The following is a 21,091-nucleotide window of genomic DNA, read 5'->3' as shown; positions in this document are numbered from 1 at the left end:
GGATAATGGTATTGGTCCAGGGTGATAGTGGTGAGCATGGTGAGAAGTAGTTGGATTCTGGATATATTGGAGATAAGACCTGTGGGATTCCTGATGGTCCAAAAGTGGAGTGTGAGAGAAAGGGGAGAAGCAAGTTTGCTTCTAGGTTTTCTGGTCTCAGCAACCAGAAGGATGGGTTTATTATTGGTTGAGCTAAAGGAGAATATGGCTGGAGAAAGATTACGAATGGAGCTGGTTTGCTGAATTTTGAATGTTTACGTTTCATGTATTAACTCTTTCAATCTTCCCAAATGACAAATGCAATGTAACTGAGATATTCATAGAATGTAGTTTATGTTTTAAAAAGTAATTCACCATACACTGTAACTGAAGTGGTTCAGTAGTGTGAGTTCATTTTGAAGATGAAGGATGACCACTTTCTTTGCTGGAGGCTGTGGGGTGTCCTTGCGAGCGTGTGTCTAACCCCACTTGGAGATGATGCAAATGCCTTTGTGATCATGCAGCCCAGCTCAGAGGGGCTCTTCTGCTTCTGTCATGACAAGTCCTGAATATAGACTTTATTTGATTGTTAATGTGTCAAAAAAGCCTTGTCAATCCGGTTCTGGAGAAGCGAGAACTAGAGGCTTTTTAGGAAACAAACAAACCAACCCCAAAGACTGACTTTAGAAAAGATAAGTTTCTGAAACTTTCCTTTCTGGGATGTGATTGTATCCCTGGTCAGTTACAGTTTTCATCATGAAAGAAGCAGAAGGTAACGGGCACGAAGGACCCTAGGTTGACTCCCCAGATCCCAACTTGGTTCTTTTTATTAGTTGTGAAGCTGAAAGCTGAATCCTACAATACCACATTTCCTGAGATTTTCTCTCCTCTGAACATGTGAGTTTAACTCAAGATAAGAAATGCTTCGGGTCCTGTTAAACTTACACACTATCTGCTGTGCTATGAATTAGAGGGTGCATTTCAGAAAAAGCGGAGGACTGACTATAAATGATCTTTGAGTGCCAACAGAAAGGTGGTAGCTGAGGGTGCCAGGTTACTATAGAAACACCAGGGGGACGAGAAGAATGAGAAGAATGCCTTGTGGAGAAGAAGCAGATTTTTGAAGTGATACCTTCATGCCTTGGCTAACATTTTCCTTTACAAAACGTGTAAATAACAGGAAGGACTGCTTCTACTGTGCAAAACTATCGCTAATCTTAAAATGCATATATATTAAATTTCTCACAGACCTAGAAAATTTTTTTTAGCATAGACTTTTTTTTTTTTTATTTTAAGTATACAATGCAACGGATAAACAGGAAAACTGTTTCTCAAGCTGCAACCGTGGAGGTAGCCACTAAGCAGGGTCAGGATGAACAACTTTCCTCTCCTTTTTTTTTTTTGAATTTTTTTAAAATTAAAAAAAATTTTTTATTGGAGTTCAATTTGCCAACATATAGCATAACACCCAGTGCTCATCCCACCAAGTGCCCCCCTCAGTGCCCATCACCCAGTCACCCAAACACCCCGCCCACTTCCCCTTCCACTACCCCTTGTTCATTTCCCAGAGTTAGGTGTCTCTCATGTTTTGTCACCCTCACCGATATTTTCACTCATTTTCTCTCCTTTCCCTTTATTCCCTTTCACTAACTTTCCTCTCCTCACGAGCCATACAGAGTGCAGCCCTCGCAAAACTGACCGCCTACAGTTGGGTCATGGGCTGTGACTTCAGAGGACTGTCCCCCTCTCCCCCACCACACACACACCTGAGAGATCCCTGCATCCTCGCTCTGGGCAGTTCCCCAACCTGTCGGGCCTCAGTTTCCTAATTTACAAAGTGGACTAATGCCTATTTCAAAGAGCTGTTCTGAGCATTAAATGAGATGCTTGGGAACACAGTGAGAGCTCGAGAAATCGTCGTAGTGATGACGATCCAGGTGATGAGGACAATTGCCAAGAGAGTTGTTTGCACCCCGTGATAATGGAATTTCTGGTGCAGAACAAAGCACTGAGCAGGTCACATTCCAAAGCCTACCCGAATGAATCCTTAGGTTAGATGAAAAAAAAAAATGGATAATTTTCCCTTTGATATGGAATCTGATGGTATTTGTCTAGTTCAGGTCAGTAGAAATACTATAAGAATACCATAAGAATGCATTTTAAAAACCATTGAGTTTTGCATATAAACCTGAAGCGGTACTTGTTTGATAAAGATGTAGATGGTTATGGAATGTGACCATGTGGCAGAGAGACACCAGAGCTTCGGGTGGCCTAGGATGAATCAAAGGATGCTTTAAATGCCCTTTATCACTTTAGGTGGATGACATGATAACTTCCAGAAAGCATGAGAAATTTACAGTGTTTTAGACTGCAGTGTTTTAGAAGCTGACGGATACCTTTTCTTCTTTTCTTTTCTTCTCTTTTCTTTTCTTTTTTCTTTTCTTTACAGCTTGATATTGGAAATGGCAATAAAACCTGATGGTGCTGGAATTAACAGGAGAGTAAAGAGAGGAGCAAAAAAGTCTTCTCTAACAGGTTTCTAACACCCAACGTGGTATGAAAGCCGTGGGGAAAACAGCCACGGCGGTGGGGGGGGGGGTGTTGTGAATTTCCCTCCTCTTCTCCTTCATTGTTGTGGAAGGCAGCAAATGCCACCAAAAGGAATGGGACCCTGGGCTTTGAAGGTGTTGCTATTTCTTTGGTGGACTGTTCTGGGTCTATAGTTTGTGATGAAATTCTCGACAGAAATATGGGGAGAGACATTTGTGGATGATGGCTGACCTTCCAAAAGAGTAATGAGAGGCACAATGGGAACCAATGATTTCTTTTACTTCTTTACAGAATTTACCCAAATATTAGAAAAACCTCATTAATTTAGCCTAAGGAGAAGAAAGCCAAACTGAAATTGTACAAAATCTGGATTACAGACTCTGTTGAAACAAATGTGATTTATTACCTCAAATTCTTTTCACATGCCCTAAGATAAAATGTATATTGACAGGTGAAATGAGATGAGCTAGAAAAACAGCTTGGAATAATCCACACCACATTATGAAGAGTACAAGTAAAAACCTTTAAGATATATGAGCTGCTTGGCTTGAAATTGATCATTCCTGAAGTTTTGTTTTGAAAAGGAGCCGTTGATTTGGAAGGGAGGAAGGAGGAAGGCTGAAAATTCATAGTAGAGTCGATAATTTCTATATGGGTCAGATCCAAGTTATTACAAATATTGAATAAATACAGCTTTGAAGAATTTCTGGAGTGTCCATTTTCTAACTACAGGAACATAGCCCCGGGCATTAAATCTCTAATCAGTGTCAACGGTGTTTCCTCCAATTCTTAGATAGTTTTCTTCATGGCTTATTGCATGAAATTGATACTCCTTTCAGAGTACTGAGAAAATTTTTAAACCTTGTCTTATATGAAATTCTAGCTTACACAGATAAAAGTATATAGGTACCATTCATACTGTTGGGCATAATGCCACAGACATGTATATCACCAGAGGTCCAAATCTGAGAGCCTGTTGTTGACTAGGCCCAGGTATACATAATAATCACAACAGCAAACATTTACTGAATGCTCACTTTGTACTAAGTGCTTTTCCATAGGTACCTCATTTATCTGCATCTTGTATGTCTCTATGTTTGCCGGAATGCCGGGGTCAAACTGTCCCCAGATTAAACAAATAAATAAATAGTCTCAAAAAACTAAGCCACAGTCTCACTCCATTTACATTCTGCAAAGATCCTGGGGCAGGAGTTCCTCCAAATCCCCTCTGACTTGGTAGGAAGGCTTTCTGGTTTCTTAACCTGCTTTCTTACAGTCCCCTCCCCTTCTCTCCCTCTCTGTTCTGCACTTATCATCCCACTAGTCAGTAGTTGTCTTAATTCCTTTATAGCACAAAATACCTCCCATTCAAAGCTGTGTACAAACAGACTTTACAAAAGACTTATGACTCTTAAGGGAGTGATTTAAGCACATTTTTAAATTCCCAGGGCCTCTCCTGTAGTCTCATATTTAGAAGTATGCCATATATACAGGAAAATTGAAAGGCACTGCTCTACATCTTTGCTCAGTTTGGGAAAAAATTCTATTTTTATATGAAAGAAAAATACATCTGACTCACTGAGAGCTACTATAAATGGAAAGACTCCAAAAGTTCTTAACAGTATTTAACTTGATGATACCAATTCATCAATGGTTTTGTGAACTGATGGATTGCAGTTATAAAATACACACTCAGACACATGCACACATGTAACTGTTTTCCAATAGCCTAAGACAGGGGCTCTAATCACTTACACAGTTGCTTGATATTCTTCCTTTGTTGGCTTGGAAGTTGGAACCCAGATATGTTCATTAACATAACATATAATCTGAGCCAGGAAAGAGGAATGAGTGGTTTAGCTTGAAATGTACACTAGATAGCATGAAGCAAAACAAAACAAAACAAGCCATATTTTCCATTCTAGTGTTCGTCAACCACGTGAAGCTAAAGCAAGTTGTTAGAACATTATTGGATGGCCCACAGATGAAATCCATCAAATGATGGTTTGTTGATTGAAACTATTAAATGTCACTGACACTGTATGCCCTTGGGAATTTTCAAACTGCTCAATCTGGCACCACAGGAAGTAAAGGAGAGAGGTTAGAAGCAAGAAATGAGAATGAGTTAGGCCAGAGGTTCTCAGCCTTGGCTTCTCTGAAACTGCCATGCCCAAGTCACAACCCAGGCCAGGAAGGTAGGAATGCCTGGGGCTGGACCCTGGTAGCAGCATTTTTTATACTCCCAAAACGATGTAACGTGAAGCTGGTTGAGTTTTCAGATTTCATGGAAAGTTGACAATTGGTAAAACATGGAAAGGAATCTCAGAAATTATAAGAGAAATGCAAGCAGTGATATCCTTTTTGAATTAAGGCTATAGGTATTAACAGGGAAATGCACTTGCTGATCAGAGCAAATTATAACAGGAATCTCTGGAATTAATTCTTTCTTTTTAAAAGATTTTATTTATTTGAGAGAATGCATGAGAGAGCAGGAGGAGGGCTGAGAGGGAAGCGGACTCCCCGCTGAGCAGGGAGCCTGGACATGGGGCTGGATCTCAGTACACCAGGATCATGACCTGGGCTGATGGCAGCTGCCTAGCTGACTGAGCCACCCAGGCACCCCAGTTCTTTTTCTGTTTATCTGGACTTTGAAGCATCCATAGGTCCTTACTGTTAGCTAACAAAAGAAGCTATGATTTTTTTCTTAAATCAAATTTCTTTTGAAAATGGCAGATGTTCTTGAAAACTACCTGACCTAAAAGAATTAAAATGTTTTGAAATCAGTGACCTGAAAGGTATTAGAAGTATATTGTGAGACCTAACACCTACATGAATTTTAGAAATATTTAGATATCAAAGGTCAAAGAGAAGACAAGAATTAAGGGTGAAAAGATATTCTGCTTACTAGAATTCACCCACAATAAGATGCTATTAATTTCTTTGACCAGCCAAAAGGTTTTAAAGGAAAAAGAAAATTCTTTTCAATTGTGTTGGCTAAAAAGTTTGTAAATTTCCAGGTTTTGAAATGTATGAAGCACTTCTGCATGTAGCCGGATAAACAGAGAGTGGGATTTTGATTGATTTTCTTTAATTAAGATAATCTTGAGTTTAGGAAGCTCTAAAGCAAAACTGGAAATGGTTTTAATCCCATCTCATGATTTATTTATGGATTATTAAAACTCCATCATTAATTGAAATTATAATTCAGAATGGCCCATTACCAGAAATAAACAAAGAATGATTTCCCCTCCTGGATTTCGTAAGCCAAATACGTCTAGATGATTGGGCTTATCTCAATTATTAAGGTCCCAGGGGCACCCTCCCTCCTACCGCCATGCCTTTGCAAGTACCCTTTACAGGAAATTAAAGATAATTTCCCCCTGATCTACAGGTTGAAATATCAGCAATACTTATTACTACCAGGAGCGAGTTTATATGCTTACATGTTGCCAGGTTCAGCACCAACATTGACAATGATAAGTTGGACTGATGAAAATCGATCGATACCATTTCCCACACTTCACTTCTGTAATGCTTCCCAGGGTTACAGGTGATTAACTACAGAAGAATATGTCATCAGTAAAAATTAGTGTTATCTGTGGCCCGTGTTTATTGGTTATTTAATTCTTATAAGTCAAATAACTTTGACTTAATGTGATTTTAAATTATATTAAAACCACCCAAACCAGAACCAAAATATTTGTTAAGATCTAAAGCTCCAATATTCATGATGAATGAACTTTAGCTTAGATTTATCCTTTGTCTAAGTTAACTGTATTACCTACAGTCATAAGTTTGTAGGATTTAAAACATGAGAAAAGAAATTTCTCCATCTTAGGTGACCAAAGTCTCTGACTTAAGGAAGTTCAGGTGCCAGCATACCCTGTTTTAGATGAACAGTGGGTGTGAAGAATAATAATAGTGTGGTCAGGGATCAGTGAAATATCTGGGCAAAACAAAAACAAAAAGCAAAAAACCCACTGCCATCACCAAACAGTATACACGTACTCTCCCAACCAACTCACCAACTTGGGACACACATTTCTGGGAGTTGTGGTGGAGGTCAGGGCTCACACGCCTGCAGAGGTGGAAGGTCATCTTCTGTAGCATTTCTTAAAGGAGCTTCTGTGGGTGGATAAGGCCCTTGAGATGTTCTATTGCAAAGGGGTTCTGAGGACAAAGAAATTTAAGACGTGCTATATATTCCACTCCTGCTTGGACATTCTTTCTTCATGTTAATTTATTTTAAAGCCATTGAAAACTTACTTCTCCAGATAAGACAAATGACCATTTCTGCTTCTCCAGTATTACCCAACATTGTTTGACCATGAGCTTCTTCCCCAAGCTCATAAAGCTTATTGACATTGAATAGCATTTGTTTCTTGAAACACATTTTGGGAAACGCTGATCCTCGAAGTGTAAAGGCTGACAATGGAGGGAAGAAAGAATCTGTACAGAGCAACGGAGAAGGAGTCAGAGGGCCCAAGCTTCTGAGAGGGCGCCAGTGTCCTCCGGAGACCACTGTACAGTGTCTGTGATATCCACCTGATTCTGTCATTTGAATCTTCACTTTAATTTCCCCAGGGTGGGAACAGAACTGGGTTGGAAGTGAGGAGTCATGGATTCCATTTTCCCTTCTGCAGCTGAGAACCTTTGGACAATTAACTTCCTAAACTGAATCTCACTTTTCTCCATTATAAAATCAGAGTTTAAAGAAATAATCTTGATTGTCCTTTCTAGGCCCAACTAGATGATTCTACCTCAACTTTTATAATGGGAGAAAAAGGGAAGATAAGATTTGCTTGAATTCTCTTCATGACCAACTTCTCTGGAGTGCAAAAGGAATGATGTATGAAATAGAAATCCTGTAATGCAACCGTGTGTGGATCGGTGATTTCTAAATCCTCATTATTCTGGCCCCTCTGATTGAAGGTTGAGAGTCACAGGGGCAATCTGGATTAAAGCTGGTTTTAGTACTGTATTTGCTGTCACTCAACTGTCTCCCCCCACCCCCAGTAGTCCAGAAACTTTCAGCAGCTAGATCTTTAATTAAAGCCAAAGGGCAACTTTAAAATTAGTTCTTTTAATTAATTGTCCTGCAGGTTGAACAATCTGTGATTGCACTATCCTTGGTTATTAAACACAGTTTGCACTTCAAAAAAAAAAAAGTCAAGATATAGTTGAAATGACGGATTTAAATGAAGCTAATCTAAAAATATGGAGAAACACAATAGGGCAAATTATTATGCAAAAGTGCCTGTGTATTTTGCATATGCCAGTATTTTCCTTTAATATAATATAAAATTAAATTAATTGGAGAGAGCAATTATAATTGCCAGGGAAGCTAAATCATTGATCTGATGTCACATATTAGCTGACTGTTGTTTTTCCATGATTCTCATTACCTAGGTTCAGTAATTAAATAATAATTTAGAGACTAAAGACTTAAAGTCACTTGTTAAGTTGCATCCCAATATATATGAAACAAACTGAGTCAGTCCCAAAACGGACACCAAATTATCTTTAAAATATATTCTCATAGTGCATCAGCCTATTTTTCCAGGATCCATCTGTAATGGTTTCAGATATGACATTCCATACACATTTAATTGGAAAGGTAGAAATCAAGGTCCTGAAAGTGGAAACTAATCAACTCTTCCCTACCGATACATCTGCCATCAGACAAATCTTCTGTCCTCTCATCACGTTGGATCTGATCTCTAGCAGTGGTTCTCAAGCATTATGGCACATTAGAATTGCCAGGGGGTTTAAAAAATTTCCAATGCCCAGGTTGCACCTGAGACCTATTAAATCAGACTCTCTGGGGATGCAACCTAGGCATCGATAGTTTTATAAACTTCCCAGGAGATTCTAATATGCAGCAAAATTTGATGACCAGTGAAGCAGTACAGCCCAGTCAATGAATTGCTAAGTTAATTGGCTGTTCCATTTTGGTTTAAAATTATGTATGAAGCATATCTATTTTTAGTTTTCAACTCTTCAGTAGAAATAGCCTTAAGGGGATCCCTGGGTGGCGCAGCGGTTTGGCGCCTGCCTTTGGCCCAGGGCGCGATCCTGGAGACCCAGGATCGAATCCCACGTCGGGCTCCCGGTGCATGGAGCCTGCTTCTCCCTCTGCCTATGTCTCTGCCTCTCTCTCTCACTGTGTGACTATCATTAAAAAAAAAAAAAAAAAAAAAAAAAGGCCTTAAGATAGGGACACCTGGATGGCTCAGTCAGTTAAGCACCTGACTCTTGATTTTGGCTCAGGTCATGACCTCAGGGTTGTGAGACTGAGCCCTGCATTGGGCTCCATGCTTAGTGTGGAGTCTGCTTAAGATTTTCTTTCCCTCTCCATCTGCCCCTATCTGACTTGTGTGTGCTCTCTCTCTCTCTAATAAATAAATCTTAAAAAAAAATCACCTCAACAGAAATGAAGCTACTCCTTTAAAAAAGGACAAATATAATGTAAGAAGTGGATAATAAGAGGCCATGGTAGATACCTTTGGGAGTGTTTACTTGGTTCATGAGAAACCCATCCACATCAGAGGGTTCTGGTGATCATTGGACCAAAGTGGTCAAACAGAATGCCAAGTCTGGGATTTTTGAATTGAAATCCAGAATTCATATTTCTTCATGGTTGGATATATGGGTGTGGAATGGCTGAATGTACTGGCAGGTAGACTAAGTAGCTGAGAATTATGGGGGAGATAATTCATTTTGCAAACAAATCAGAGGTGAGTGGCAGAAACAATGCTTCTAGACTCCCAAAGTAGACATCTGTTGTTTTTGCTTGCTTGGCATCCCTCCTCATTTTGTTAGCCGTGCCTTATTCTTCAGGGACTATCTTACTCCCATTCCATGTGGTCCTGGGAATAACTGACAAGTCAAGCCTACCAGCCTTGCTCCTTGAGCAGAGACTCAAGGCAGAAAAGGTGGCACTGTCATTTTGGTGACCACTGTTGGGAGAAACTATGAGTTTCTGCTATAGGATCCCTGGGCTGGCTAGATTGCTGTGCCTTCTGGGGTCTGATTGTTCAACAAGTTTTTGAATTCTGAGATCAAGGGTGTTTGCTATTTGCAATTTAAGAATCCAAACACATTTTTCTAAGGTCCTAGCTCAAATCCACATGGAGGCTTGTAGCATTCTGTTTTGGGGCTCATGAGGTACTCTTGTATCAAGTATTTTTAGCTCACGGTGTTTTTGATATTTGTGGCTACACGTCTTAACTAGCACAGACCTATAGTCAACTCCCCTATTTATGTGGATGGTCCTGAGATGGACTAAAGCAGGTTCAAGGCTCTCTAGGTCCTACTCCAATCTTCAAGGTCATAACCAAGATAGTCTATTTTATCATTCTATAGCTTTCTGAAACATCCATTATTTGTTTGCATTTTGTAAGTATGAACATCTTGGGGAAAAATTCCTAACAAAGGTACGCTCTGTGAACAGTAGGATTAAAAGCTTATCAAACAGACACATGGTTCTAAATAATGTATGATCCCTTGAACAGGAGCCCAAATCTATTCCTGAAAAAAGAGCTCTTATTTCCTCTATCAAGCAACATTAAATGAAATTATAGTACTGCCATTAAATCCAATTGTACACCAGTAATTTTTCATTTCCAATGGTACTCTTCTTTATTAAAAAATCTTTATTAAATAACAAAATATTCCAGCTAATATAAGTACTTCCTTGAGCTCAATATTAATACACTTGGCACACAATTCAAGGCCATCTCCTCGAACTCAGGAAGTGCATGATTTTTTCCTTGTGACGCAGCAAGTAGAGTTACAATGACAGCCTCCTCCATTTCTCCGGTCAAGTCACAGAAGTGGTGAGGTGTGTGGGGTGTTCAAATGGGTAACTTCTTAAATCTGGATCCATGGAGCTAGATCTGGATCACATTATTAGAATTCAGAGATAATTGGTAAAAACAAAAAAACACAAACGCAACAACCCCCAAACAAAAAAAGCACAGCACAGTACTAAGCAGCTTAAGTGATTAGCAATATTGTGATCCTTGGCAAACTCTGGATGAACCTTAATGAAACAGAACAGTGGGGCCTGTGCTAACAAAAATGCAATCATAAAGTCTGACCAGTCCACAGTGTTTCCTTTTCTAAGAGTCTAAGGAAGGTAAGTATTATCTTGGAATATTCTCGTAAGGAATGCAAGGTAAATAAACGGAGGCAGTTTAAAAAGTATTCTTTTGCCCATCATACTTTATTTTTAATACAAATAGGTAATAAAGGTACCCAGATATCTTATTAAACAAGAATACATTTCTGTGTATCAAGCCATCATTTACAGATTAACACTGCAAAAAGTTTGAATTAATAACTCTTAATTTGCTTCCATAAGATAAAGGCAATAAAAAAAAGATAGGGTGAGAACTAAGCAGTAAGAACCAATGCAAAGTCCTAAAATCTTGTCTCTGTATTAATTCCTTCACTGCCAAAAAATCACACGCATCTACAAAAAAAAAATGGAGGTATCCTTAACATTGAATGTTATTTACAAAATAACTTCATTTCTCTCACTTGCTTTGGATCCTGTGGGCCCACCTGGACATGGCCATTCTGGGCCCTGAAGCGGGGTCACCTCACACCAGCTCGTAGTATTTCCCCGTCTGGGGATCAAAGTAACAGTTCAGACACGGATCATACAGCAGAGTCAGCACTTCCTCATCCTCCTCCACACTTGGGTCGTCTTCACCTGCGGGGAGGGGAACCACAGACACATTAGCTGCCTGTCAGGCCTGGAGCTCCTGAATCGTGCAAGAGCAGGAAGGGCAAGGAGGCAGGAACCTCCAGCCCTCCTGGGAGAGGCTCACTCTGAGGGTGAACATCGAGGCCAGGATGGAGGAGCACTGCAGATGTGTGGACTCCGTACACGGCCTGCTTCACTGGAAAGGGACAAGAAAAGCTGAGTGTGGGAATGGGCAGGGAGGGCCAGAAGGAAGGGGCAGGGCCCAGGGATGAACAGGATCAGGGATATAGGAGTGGGATTCAAGACTTGAGGGTGACAGCTGCAGACTTCGTTGTGGGCCAGAGCTGTATGAGTGCACCCTAAAAATGCTACCAAGTAAACCAGAATTAAAACGATAATGTTTAGGAACACAAGTGCACAAAGCATAGAACACCAATGGAAAACCATCAGGTGATGCGATGTGCAATTTTATTAGAGGTAGGAAGTTTTGTCAAGTTTGCTAGTAACATGGACATGGCTTCATTTTTCTCTTGTGACCATGATTTAGACAGTTTGGAGGAACTCCTGCTGCCTGAGTGCTCAGCGAGTTTCCAACACATGGTTTCCAACACGTGGCATGGAATGAAAAAAAAAAAACCTGTTCTACTAAGATCTTTCTACTAAGATCTTTCTGTGCCCAGTGTTGTGCTAAGTGCTTGTGTGCTTGATGCTATCACCAGCAAGCCAGTGCCTCTTGAGTACTTCTGAAAACCACGTAATAGGAGCCCAGAAGCCAGGAGGGTAAGACTTTCCTGAGTGGAAAGGATCAGAGTAGGCTCAGGAAGGAGGGTGATTAGGCTAACACCCCTCCCTCCTCCTTAGCCAGGCTACGAAGGACTAGAGAAAACCCAATCCCTGGGGCTATGAGCTCACCAGGGTTACTTTCACAAGGGTTTGGGTGGTGGGCTTGGGACAGGGCTGGCACGAAACAGAGGCTCAGTCAATACTGAATATGTCTGGAAAGGGTGATCGTGGAACAAAGTCTATGATTAAAAGGGTGACCGCCCAGAGTAAGGGAAGGTGGTGGGACTCCATCTTTTCCAAATCAGAGCAAGCTGGTGCATGGACCCTGTCGGGACAGTGACAAACCCGAGTTAAGTCCCACGGAGCGGGGCCAAGATGGTGAAGTCGGGGTCTGAGATTCTACCACAGCCATTCCTCTGACCACCCAAAGACCTACAACTCGATCGCCCCTGCACCAGGCACTGAGTGAGGCACTGGGGATGAGCTGGTCAAAGAAGCAGGCCCTGTTCTCAAGGAGCGTGCAGGGACTGGGGAAAAACACAAAAGCAGCTGACTCTCTCACGGGCTGCATGCAGGGCCAGCAGTCCTTAAAAAGTGGAGCTAATGGAGGAATGGTACACCTCTGCCTTGTTTGCCAACATCTCAACTGGTGGAGACCCCGATGGCGTAGAAGGCAATTCCCCTGGGAGCCCCGGAGGTTCAACTGGTGAAGCACCTGCCTTCTGCTCAGGTCATGATCCGGGAGTTCTGGGATTGAGCCCCCCAGCGGCCTCCCCACTCAGTGAGGAGCCTGCTTCTCCCTCTGGCCCTCACCGTGCTCGTGCTCTCTCTCAAATAAATAAATAAATAAAATCTTAAAAAAAAAACTCATTTAAAAAAAAGAAAAGAAAGAAAGCACTTCCCCATGCAGTAGCTCACTTGAGCCTCTGTTGAAAGAGGAAGGAATTATAGGGCCTGTTTGACAGATGAGGGAAGCAAAGTATGCAGGGTTAACCAGCTCATCTGAGGTCACTTGCTGAGTCAGTCAGGGATGACCTTGGGTTTCCAGACTCTCAGTTCTGTGTTCTCTCTACCATACTGGTGCCCTGCTTTTGTTAAGAAGGTGGTGGAAGGAACACATTCAGTCGGGATCTCTGATATTATGGGAATTTAAACGCAGAAGAGGGTGAAAAAAATTGTCCTACATTTGAAAAAACTCAGGCTTGGAAACAAAAGAAATTTCATTTCTCATGCTTCAAAAATCAAAGATGAGAGAAAGAGAGTCCATGTGGGAGGGCAGAGGCAAAATCTGGGCTTATTAACTCCAGAAAAGACAAAGCTTTGAGGTGACAGCAGCCCTCCTGGCTGCAGGTACATAAAGGGTGATAAATGAAGAGAGAAGCTAAAGAAGATTCTATGGGGTTCCAGGAGGAAGCAAGAGGATTGGTGAGGGAAAGTTCCAAGGAGCCAGGTTTTGGCTCAGCTCAAGGAAGAAATTTCTAAACAGTAGAGCTGACCAGGAAATGGGACGTGGCCCTTGAGGAGGGTGAAGCGGGAGGGGGGGCGCTGGGCCACCACTTGTGTGAGATTTTATTGTGCAGGGCCAGATCCAATGATCCCTGCTGTGCCTTTGATGAGTTCCTGAAACTCTTGGCTGCAGTGGCTTATGTCCTTGAAGTGTGACAGGACTTTGCTAATGACCACGTTAATGGTGGTGGCTGACCTGAGCACCCTGCAAGGTTTCTAATTAAGAACACAAAATCAGAGAAGGCAGGCTGCCTCTCCTTTCCTTTCTATTGTTACCTTAAGAGCAGTCCCTAGGGTCCTGCCTCCACTTTCTTCCTTTAGGTAGGAGAGGTTGGGAATGCTTTTCAAGAGGCTGTTCCTCATGGAAGATGACCCCCTTTAGGTCACTTCTGCACATTAAAAGGAGGGTGTGCATGTCCTTTACCTTCACATATCCAATCCATCATCCCTTTCTTATTTGGGCTACTTCAGAGAACAGAATCAGTAAGTAACTAATGTGTGCCTGCTATGTGACGATGCTGTCTATTAAATCCGTCCTATGTCTAGGTGTGGATGTGACATTCACACATGAAACAAAAGCAGCTACTGAAGACTAATGAGGCGGGGGTGGGGGTGGGGAATGGGAGTTGCAACTGCAGAGTGGCCAAGAGAACCGTGGGCCCTCAGATCCCGCAGACGGGATGCAGGGGAGCTCAGTCACTGCCTACCCGAGCGACCTCCGGGCAGTTAGGGTTATTTTGCTTCACTGGAGCCTCATTTCCTTATTTATCAAATGCAAATAACAATGTCTATTTCATAGGGTTTTGTGGAAGATGAAATTGGACACTGGATAATATGCATAGCACAGTGCACATAGTAGTTGTTCGATAAATGATCGTTACTGTTACTATTAAGGATAATGACAGTATTGAAATCAATCATGAACTAAAGGGTATAAATTGTTTAGTCACTCAGGATAGAAACACTGACAAAGCTGAGAGTCCTAAGATAAGGCTTTATAGAGAGAGATGGGTAGCATGACATCGAGACAATGGAGTCAGACAGATCTGGGTCCAAATCCCATTCCACCACTTCGTAGCTGTGGGACAGGGGGATAATTCAGGACTCTGAGCCTTAGCCGTCTTACATGCAAAGATAGTAAAACTACCCATGATAGTACCTCGGAGAACTAAGTAAGATACTCTGTAACACTCCACACAGAGAATATTCAATAAATGTTGTTATAAATGTCATCACGAAAAACGTAAGATACCGGAGTTAGACACAAGAGGGGTATGTTTGCTTGTATCTTATTCCCTATCCCCAAACTGCGCCTGTTTGATTTTTTGCTACCAAAAGAAGAAATAGTGGATTTGAACAAAATACAAAGCCCCCAATTCGTTTTATAAAGGACATGGCAATTAATGCTTCTTTAAATAAAAAGATTTCTTACAACCAAAAGTCATGTATTTTTCAAAAAGTAAAAAGAATTTTTCCATCAGGTGTAATGTTAAAATCGCATATCACAGAGGTAAATGATCATGAGTCTACATATCTCAGGGGTCTGCTGTCCGATGCTTCCTTTTTACTCCATCCACACATTGGGGGAAATCCACACATTCTGACCTCTGGCAGGTAAGTTCCTTGCCATGTAACTGCTTAGCACACTCTGCGCTGGTACTTTCCAAAAAGATAAAACTTTAAGCTGGCGCTATTAAGTTAGAAGACTCAATACATTTTACGACCAGTTAGGAATCTTTCGAGATGAAAATAACAGTTGTAATGGGCCATGGGTCTTTATCACTGAACTGCAAGGGGATCGAGGTGGATCCAATTCATTAGTAGGCGTTTTGCTACATAATGCATATAAACCGAAGCAGTAACTGCTATATAAATGCATTCGTTCCAATACATATCACTATAAAACTGGAACCTCATGCATTATAACCATGGGACTAAAGCAGGTTTCGTGGCTTTTAGTACTAAAGCTTTAAACGGGTGAATTTTAAAACTCTACCAACAATGATACTCATACAAAAATTGGGTGACATTATGTATAATTTTACATTGAAATAAGTGCTTTAAACTTGCATAAAAGGTTTTGTTTTCATTATAACTTAATTTTCAAAGCTTCCAATTTACATCACTTAAGCCATTGTAATTCCTACGTAATGAAATTATAATATCATTAAGCAATTACCACTATGATGTCAAGCAATGGGAAATGTTTTGAAAGGTAATTATTGTGCATGGGTATGGGGTAATTTTCAATTATATTCTTGGATGGTACAGAGTTTGTTTTTCCCCAAAATGCTAAATTGCTCTATTTAAAGACTGGCTACAGAAACTCTAAAAGGACAAATTAACAAATAAAACCATTCTCTGCTACAAGACTAAGAGCATCTGGACAGGGGTCCAAATTACATTTTTACTCTTCTCCACATAATAAAGTCATTTCCAGTGAAATAAAATTGCCTTTCAGATAATAATCTATTTACAAACTTCCAGCTTTATCCACTTTGAAATTGGTTAACAGCAATAACAGAAGAAGAACCAACGGAGCCAAACCAGATTCAGCAAATTTAGCTGCCCTCCCCTCTGTTAGATTAGCTCAGGCAAATAATCCCTTCAGTTCACCTTTTGAAAGTCTATTAATATAAATGCTTAATTATCTATATTTATTGCATTTTAACCATAGATAATAGAAAACCTATATGCGCAGGCTGAGTCTTCAAGCTTGAAAACAAATAACACGGCATCGGTTTATCAGATTTAAAATCTCTGAATCAAGACACTGCACTTGATTTTCGATTTTCTGACGCTGCTATCCAGAATTTTTTTTATAAAAGTTAATGCATTTTCTCTCTTATAGATCTTGAGAAATGATTGACTGTATTTTTATGTGCATACTAATACACTACTGTTTAAACAATTCAATGGTGAGGGATCACCATTCCAAACAGTCAGCCTTAGGATCAATAAAGATGACATTTTAGATAAGATTCTGCTGAGCCCCATGTGCTTGCAGACTTTTCCACTAATACCGCTCACAGTAGGGCAAAATTAACTTGCACAAAACCCCGAGAAAGTCTCCCATGAACTGCTGAATTTTGGGTTTTCAGCAAATATGTGTCCTCAAATGAGGGAAAGATAAATGACCAAGGATGGGATAAAAAGGATGAAAAGATACTTTCTTCTATTAGAAAACTATATTGTTTCTTGGAAGGCAAATAACATGCCATGATTATAGTTCAGGTTTCATTTGGGAAATGAGTACGTCACCTCTTTTGCAAAAACACTGGGTATATTTTACCTGGAAAATGCCACTGAAGATAACATGGTGAAGGATTTGGATGACAGACTGGGAATTTGTGCAATTTCCTTCCTTCCAGGTAGTCTCTACTTACAAATGTGCTGTGATTCAAATGTGGGCTTGTGTATATCAAAGCATCCAGTGAAACTTACACAGTGCCACATCTGAGACTTACACAATGTTACATGTTAATTTTATCTCAATAAAGCTGGGAAAAGAACCTACAAAATAATTGTGCACTTGGAAATACATGGCTTACAACTCTGAATGCATTTTGTTAACACACCCAGAGAAGTCCCTAAACAGACTACTGAGCTCTGACGGCTACAGAGCCCATAATGTCTCAATGGCCTGATTTCAGGCAAGGGAACAGTGCATCTAGGGGAAAGTGCATCCCAATTCCAGCAAGGGAAGCTGAAATCACACCCTGGACTAGGACCCTTTCTGAGGTGTTTCTGGGGAATAAATAGGTGGGGATGGTTTTAGAATAAGAGAGAGAGCTCCTCAGATACCAGCAATGTGTTTACTTCTCTACTACTGGGCTCATTTCTAGTACTCCCAGAAGGAAGGCATCTCTTTATACTAGTGAGAACGTTGATTACCAGCCCCCTACCTCGCAACCACTTTTGTGCAGAGAAGATACCCCTGAGACTGATAGCTGCATTAAGAAAAGATCTCCCTTCCCCAAGGTTAATCTGAGAGCTTTTAAAGGCAACTCCTTGCCTAACAGGGGAAGGGGTGGGGACTCTGGATTCAAGTCTGTCATGAATACTAATAAATCATCATAGGAGCTGAGCACTGAGGTGGGGATGCTGTGGGCTGAAAGAGAGTACTATTTTATCCAGAAAGCTTCAAGAAAGAGAACTCCTAAATTAAAAAAGTTGCAGTGGACACTTCAGTTGTATGGTTCTAATTGACCTAAATGGGAATTCTGTGGTCCCATAGCAGAGTGGGGGTTAAGGGTACAGACTGCCAGGTTGGACAGGCCTGGGTCAGAGTCCTGCTCCACACTCAGTGGGTCCGTGACCCAGGCTGTGACTTTAACTTTGCCTGTACAGGAGGACATAACATAGCCTCACGCCTGGGAGTTTTGGGAAAAGCCATTATGAGGTAATACAGGAAAACTTGACCTTGTCGTGGGCACACGGCCGGTGCTGGCATCTGTTAATACTGCCAGTATTACTTTTGGGGGGAAGGTATCCTTTGCACCTTAAATAAATCTTGAAAATATAAGGACGATCCAAAGAGTAGACCAAATCATCTGTTTTCCACATGCAGATGACTCATGCATTCACTCACTAAATATTTCTGAAGCCTGTACTGTGTCCTACGTGCCAAGTCAAGCACTGGAGGATACCACGGTTTTTCAGGGAGGCATAGTATCTGTAAGGCGATTACAGAAGAGTGCTTTCAGATTCAGAGTATTAGGTGAATGTCGAGTAACTGTGTGGCAGGAGCTAAGACTCTGGGAGAACTCTGTTGGATCCAGAGCACACAGCCAGATTCCCCTCCCTTTGCTTAGCTTCAAAGAGCCATGAGGTTCTCCTAATTTCTCGACTAGTAATTTGGATATTACAGCTTTAAAATCAGCATCTGCTGCCTATTTCTTTTTTTATTTTTTTTATATTTTATTTTATTATATTTTATTTTATTCTATTCTATTCATGAGAGACACTCACAGAGAGAGAGGCAGAGACACAGGCAGAGGGAGAAGCAGGCTCCATGCAGGAAGCCAGATGTGGGACTCGATCCCGGGTCTCCAGGACCACGCCCTGGGCCAAAGGCAGACACTAAACCGCTGAGCCATCCAGGGATCCCCTCTGCTGCCTATTTCTGTCTCGTGGGAGATTAACTGGTGCTCATGAAGGAATAGCCTGTGTGACCTTGCCATCAAAAAGGTACAAGGATGTTATTTCTCTGCAATTCTGGCAACTCCACAAGCACCTCTGAATGTCTTTCTTACTCAGAATCTATGTAAACTGCTTGAGAGGTTTTGCAGGGCCGACGAGAGAAGTCATTATTATTCCATTTTGGACCCGGTAAGCATGAATAATTGAAGGGTCATATCTGTAAAGGAACAAATGTCAAAAACAAATTGACAACTACTCTTCCAGCCAAGTCGGCTTTATTTTTCAAAGGTCAGTTTGTTAGTTCTCTTGAGTAAGTTCTGAAATCATAACTTCCCATTTTTATATTTCACGTGCGCTACAGGAGACCACATATTTGGTATGTGTCAAGGGCTCCCTTGCCCCTGGCAACTGGCAATGAGCAAGTGCACCGGAGGAAGTGCAGAGAGCTGCCTGTGTGTCTCTCCAGGCGAGTGGCACAGAGTGCAGCGCTGCTTCTGCCCCTGCCGGGGGACTGGCTCTGCAGGAAGACGGGCTGTTCTACTTTGAGGTGGCATCTATGCGATTGAGGTGCTCTGTCTTAGTAGACACTGTGGTTGGGACACAAACTTGCACTGAATAAGGTGGGGACTCAAAGGCTAGTAGAATGCATGTGTGAAAACTAACAGAGGGAGACCTCGATTGACATGGGGCCGGGAAGCCCTGAAGAGGGAGTGCTCACATACAAGCTTCCTGTTGCAGCCTACACCACATGCCTGGGCAGCAAGAAGTTCACTTTACTGCCCCAGCAGAAGGCAGGAAAGTTTTTCTCCCTGACAGGCAACAGCCTAGGTGATGAGAAACGTCGCCACCTTGAACTCTTGCTTTAGACTTTGACTCTAACAGACTTTCCTTCAAAGCAGCCTCTCCCAATGTCCTCCTTTTTCCCTACCAAGTAATATTCCTCTCCTTTGTTCTCCAGGCTTGCCTATGCTTTGCTGTAGCCTGTGTGTCCCAAGCTTGCCATTCCTCATTTTGCTGGTAAAATAACTTGCTCTATTGTTTTTAAGGTTAACACAGGCACTCACTCTCGTATGGCCTGGGGTAATTTTTTTTTAAGATTTCATTTATTTATTCATGAGAGACATAGAGAGGTAGAGACATAGGCAGAGGGGAGCCCTGCAGGGAGCCCTATGCAGGACTCGATCCTAGGACCTGATCCTAGGACCCTGGAATCATGCTCTGATCCAAAAGGCAGATGAGTTCAACCACTGAGCCAGCAGGTGCCCCTGGGGCAAGTTTTCTAGAACTATGCATTGATCAGGCCATCTTTCCCTGCTGTTCAAGTGCAGTCATGCCTCTAGCTCTATAGATGCATCTCGGCCTCTCCACCTCTGCTGGAGCTGTGGGGGTTCAGTACGTCACTTCCTGGCCCTGGCCCTAAGTCCCGGTGTCCATGTGTAAAAGGTGGATAATATCAAGAGTATCTACACCTCAGGAGGCTATTATGAGAAGTAAAGGGCACTTGCAGGTGTGGGTCACAGGAAGATGAAATAAATATAAGCCATTATAATTTTTATTCTAGAAGTCTAAAGATGGGGGATCTCCCTTCCAGCTAGCCTTCAAAAGCACCTTAACAGTTTTGCAGAAAGACACACATGTGGAGGAAGGCAGGGTCCTAATCCTAGCTGGGGCTCTGACTGGGGATTCAACCTCAAGCAAGGTCAAGTTGAGCACGTTGGGATTGCATCAGGGTTCTCAGCTGGTTCATCAGAGCCCCAAGGCAGAGTTCTGAGACCCTCACCTCCTCTTGAGCCAGAGCAATTCTGCTTTGATCTCTTTTATATGTTGGAATTTCATATGAAATTCATTTGAAAGAAAAGTTTTCAGTGAAAATAAATACAGTTTAACAGCCACTGCATAAGGTGACATATCTCTGCTTTAGTTGCTAAAGTGCAAAGGTCTAGGTTCAATATTCTCATTGTCAAATTTTAGAAATATCCCTAATATACTAAAACATTGGAATGAGGAATAACTGAAAGTAAGACTTCAGTGAATTACTCATTAGGTATAAAAATGACCAGCTGAAGAACATTTCTCTCCCTCTTTTTCCCCCTTTCTCCCTTCCAGTTTTCCTCCTCACAAAAATTTAGAGAATACCCAATAGCCTACAGAAATCACATAGGGTACTTGGGATCCAGTAGTGAGCAAGCTGACGAAGTCTCTGTTTTTAAAAACTCACAGGCTAGGAAGAAAGACATGACACCAGCAAACAAATCATGAATTACAAACTGAAAAGGGCACGAAGATAATGTGCAAGGTGGAGGGAGACTGGCCTACTTAGATAAGACTGGAAAGGCCTTCGAGAAGGTAGGTGACAAGTAAACACCCAGGCCTGGCAGCTGGGTGACCCAGGGATCTTGTCTCTCAGTAACCCTGTTG

The 21,091-nt window shown here is 41.6% G+C and overlaps 1 protein-coding gene across 34 annotated transcripts in view; it reads right to left on the bottom strand.

Moving 5' to 3' along the window:
* Positions 1-6,680: 6,680 nt before the first annotated feature.
* The window catches only part of CFAP20DC (CFAP20 domain containing), a 246,655-nt gene continuing 232,244 nt past the window's right edge, over positions 6,681-21,091 (bottom strand). For 24 of the 34 annotated variants that reach the window (XM_049097500.1, XM_049097501.1, XM_049097493.1 and 21 more), the window contains one exon: positions 10,738-11,248. In XM_049097500.1, coding sequence (XP_048953457.1) covers positions 11,136-11,248 — 113 coding nt within the window. In that variant the 3' untranslated portion in view covers positions 10,738-11,135. Of the gene's footprint in view, positions 6,700-10,144; positions 10,428-10,737; positions 11,249-21,091 lie in introns of those variants that run through there. The other 10 variants (XR_007404051.1, XM_049097495.1, XM_049097504.1 and 7 more) reach the window with 3 other exon arrangements.

This window comes from Canis lupus, chromosome 20 (assembly GCF_003254725.2).
Source record: "Canis lupus dingo isolate Sandy chromosome 20, ASM325472v2, whole genome shotgun sequence".
Taxonomy (NCBI): Eukaryota; Metazoa; Chordata; class Mammalia; order Carnivora; family Canidae; genus Canis; species Canis lupus.
This window is presented reverse-complemented; position numbering and strand designations above follow the sequence as displayed.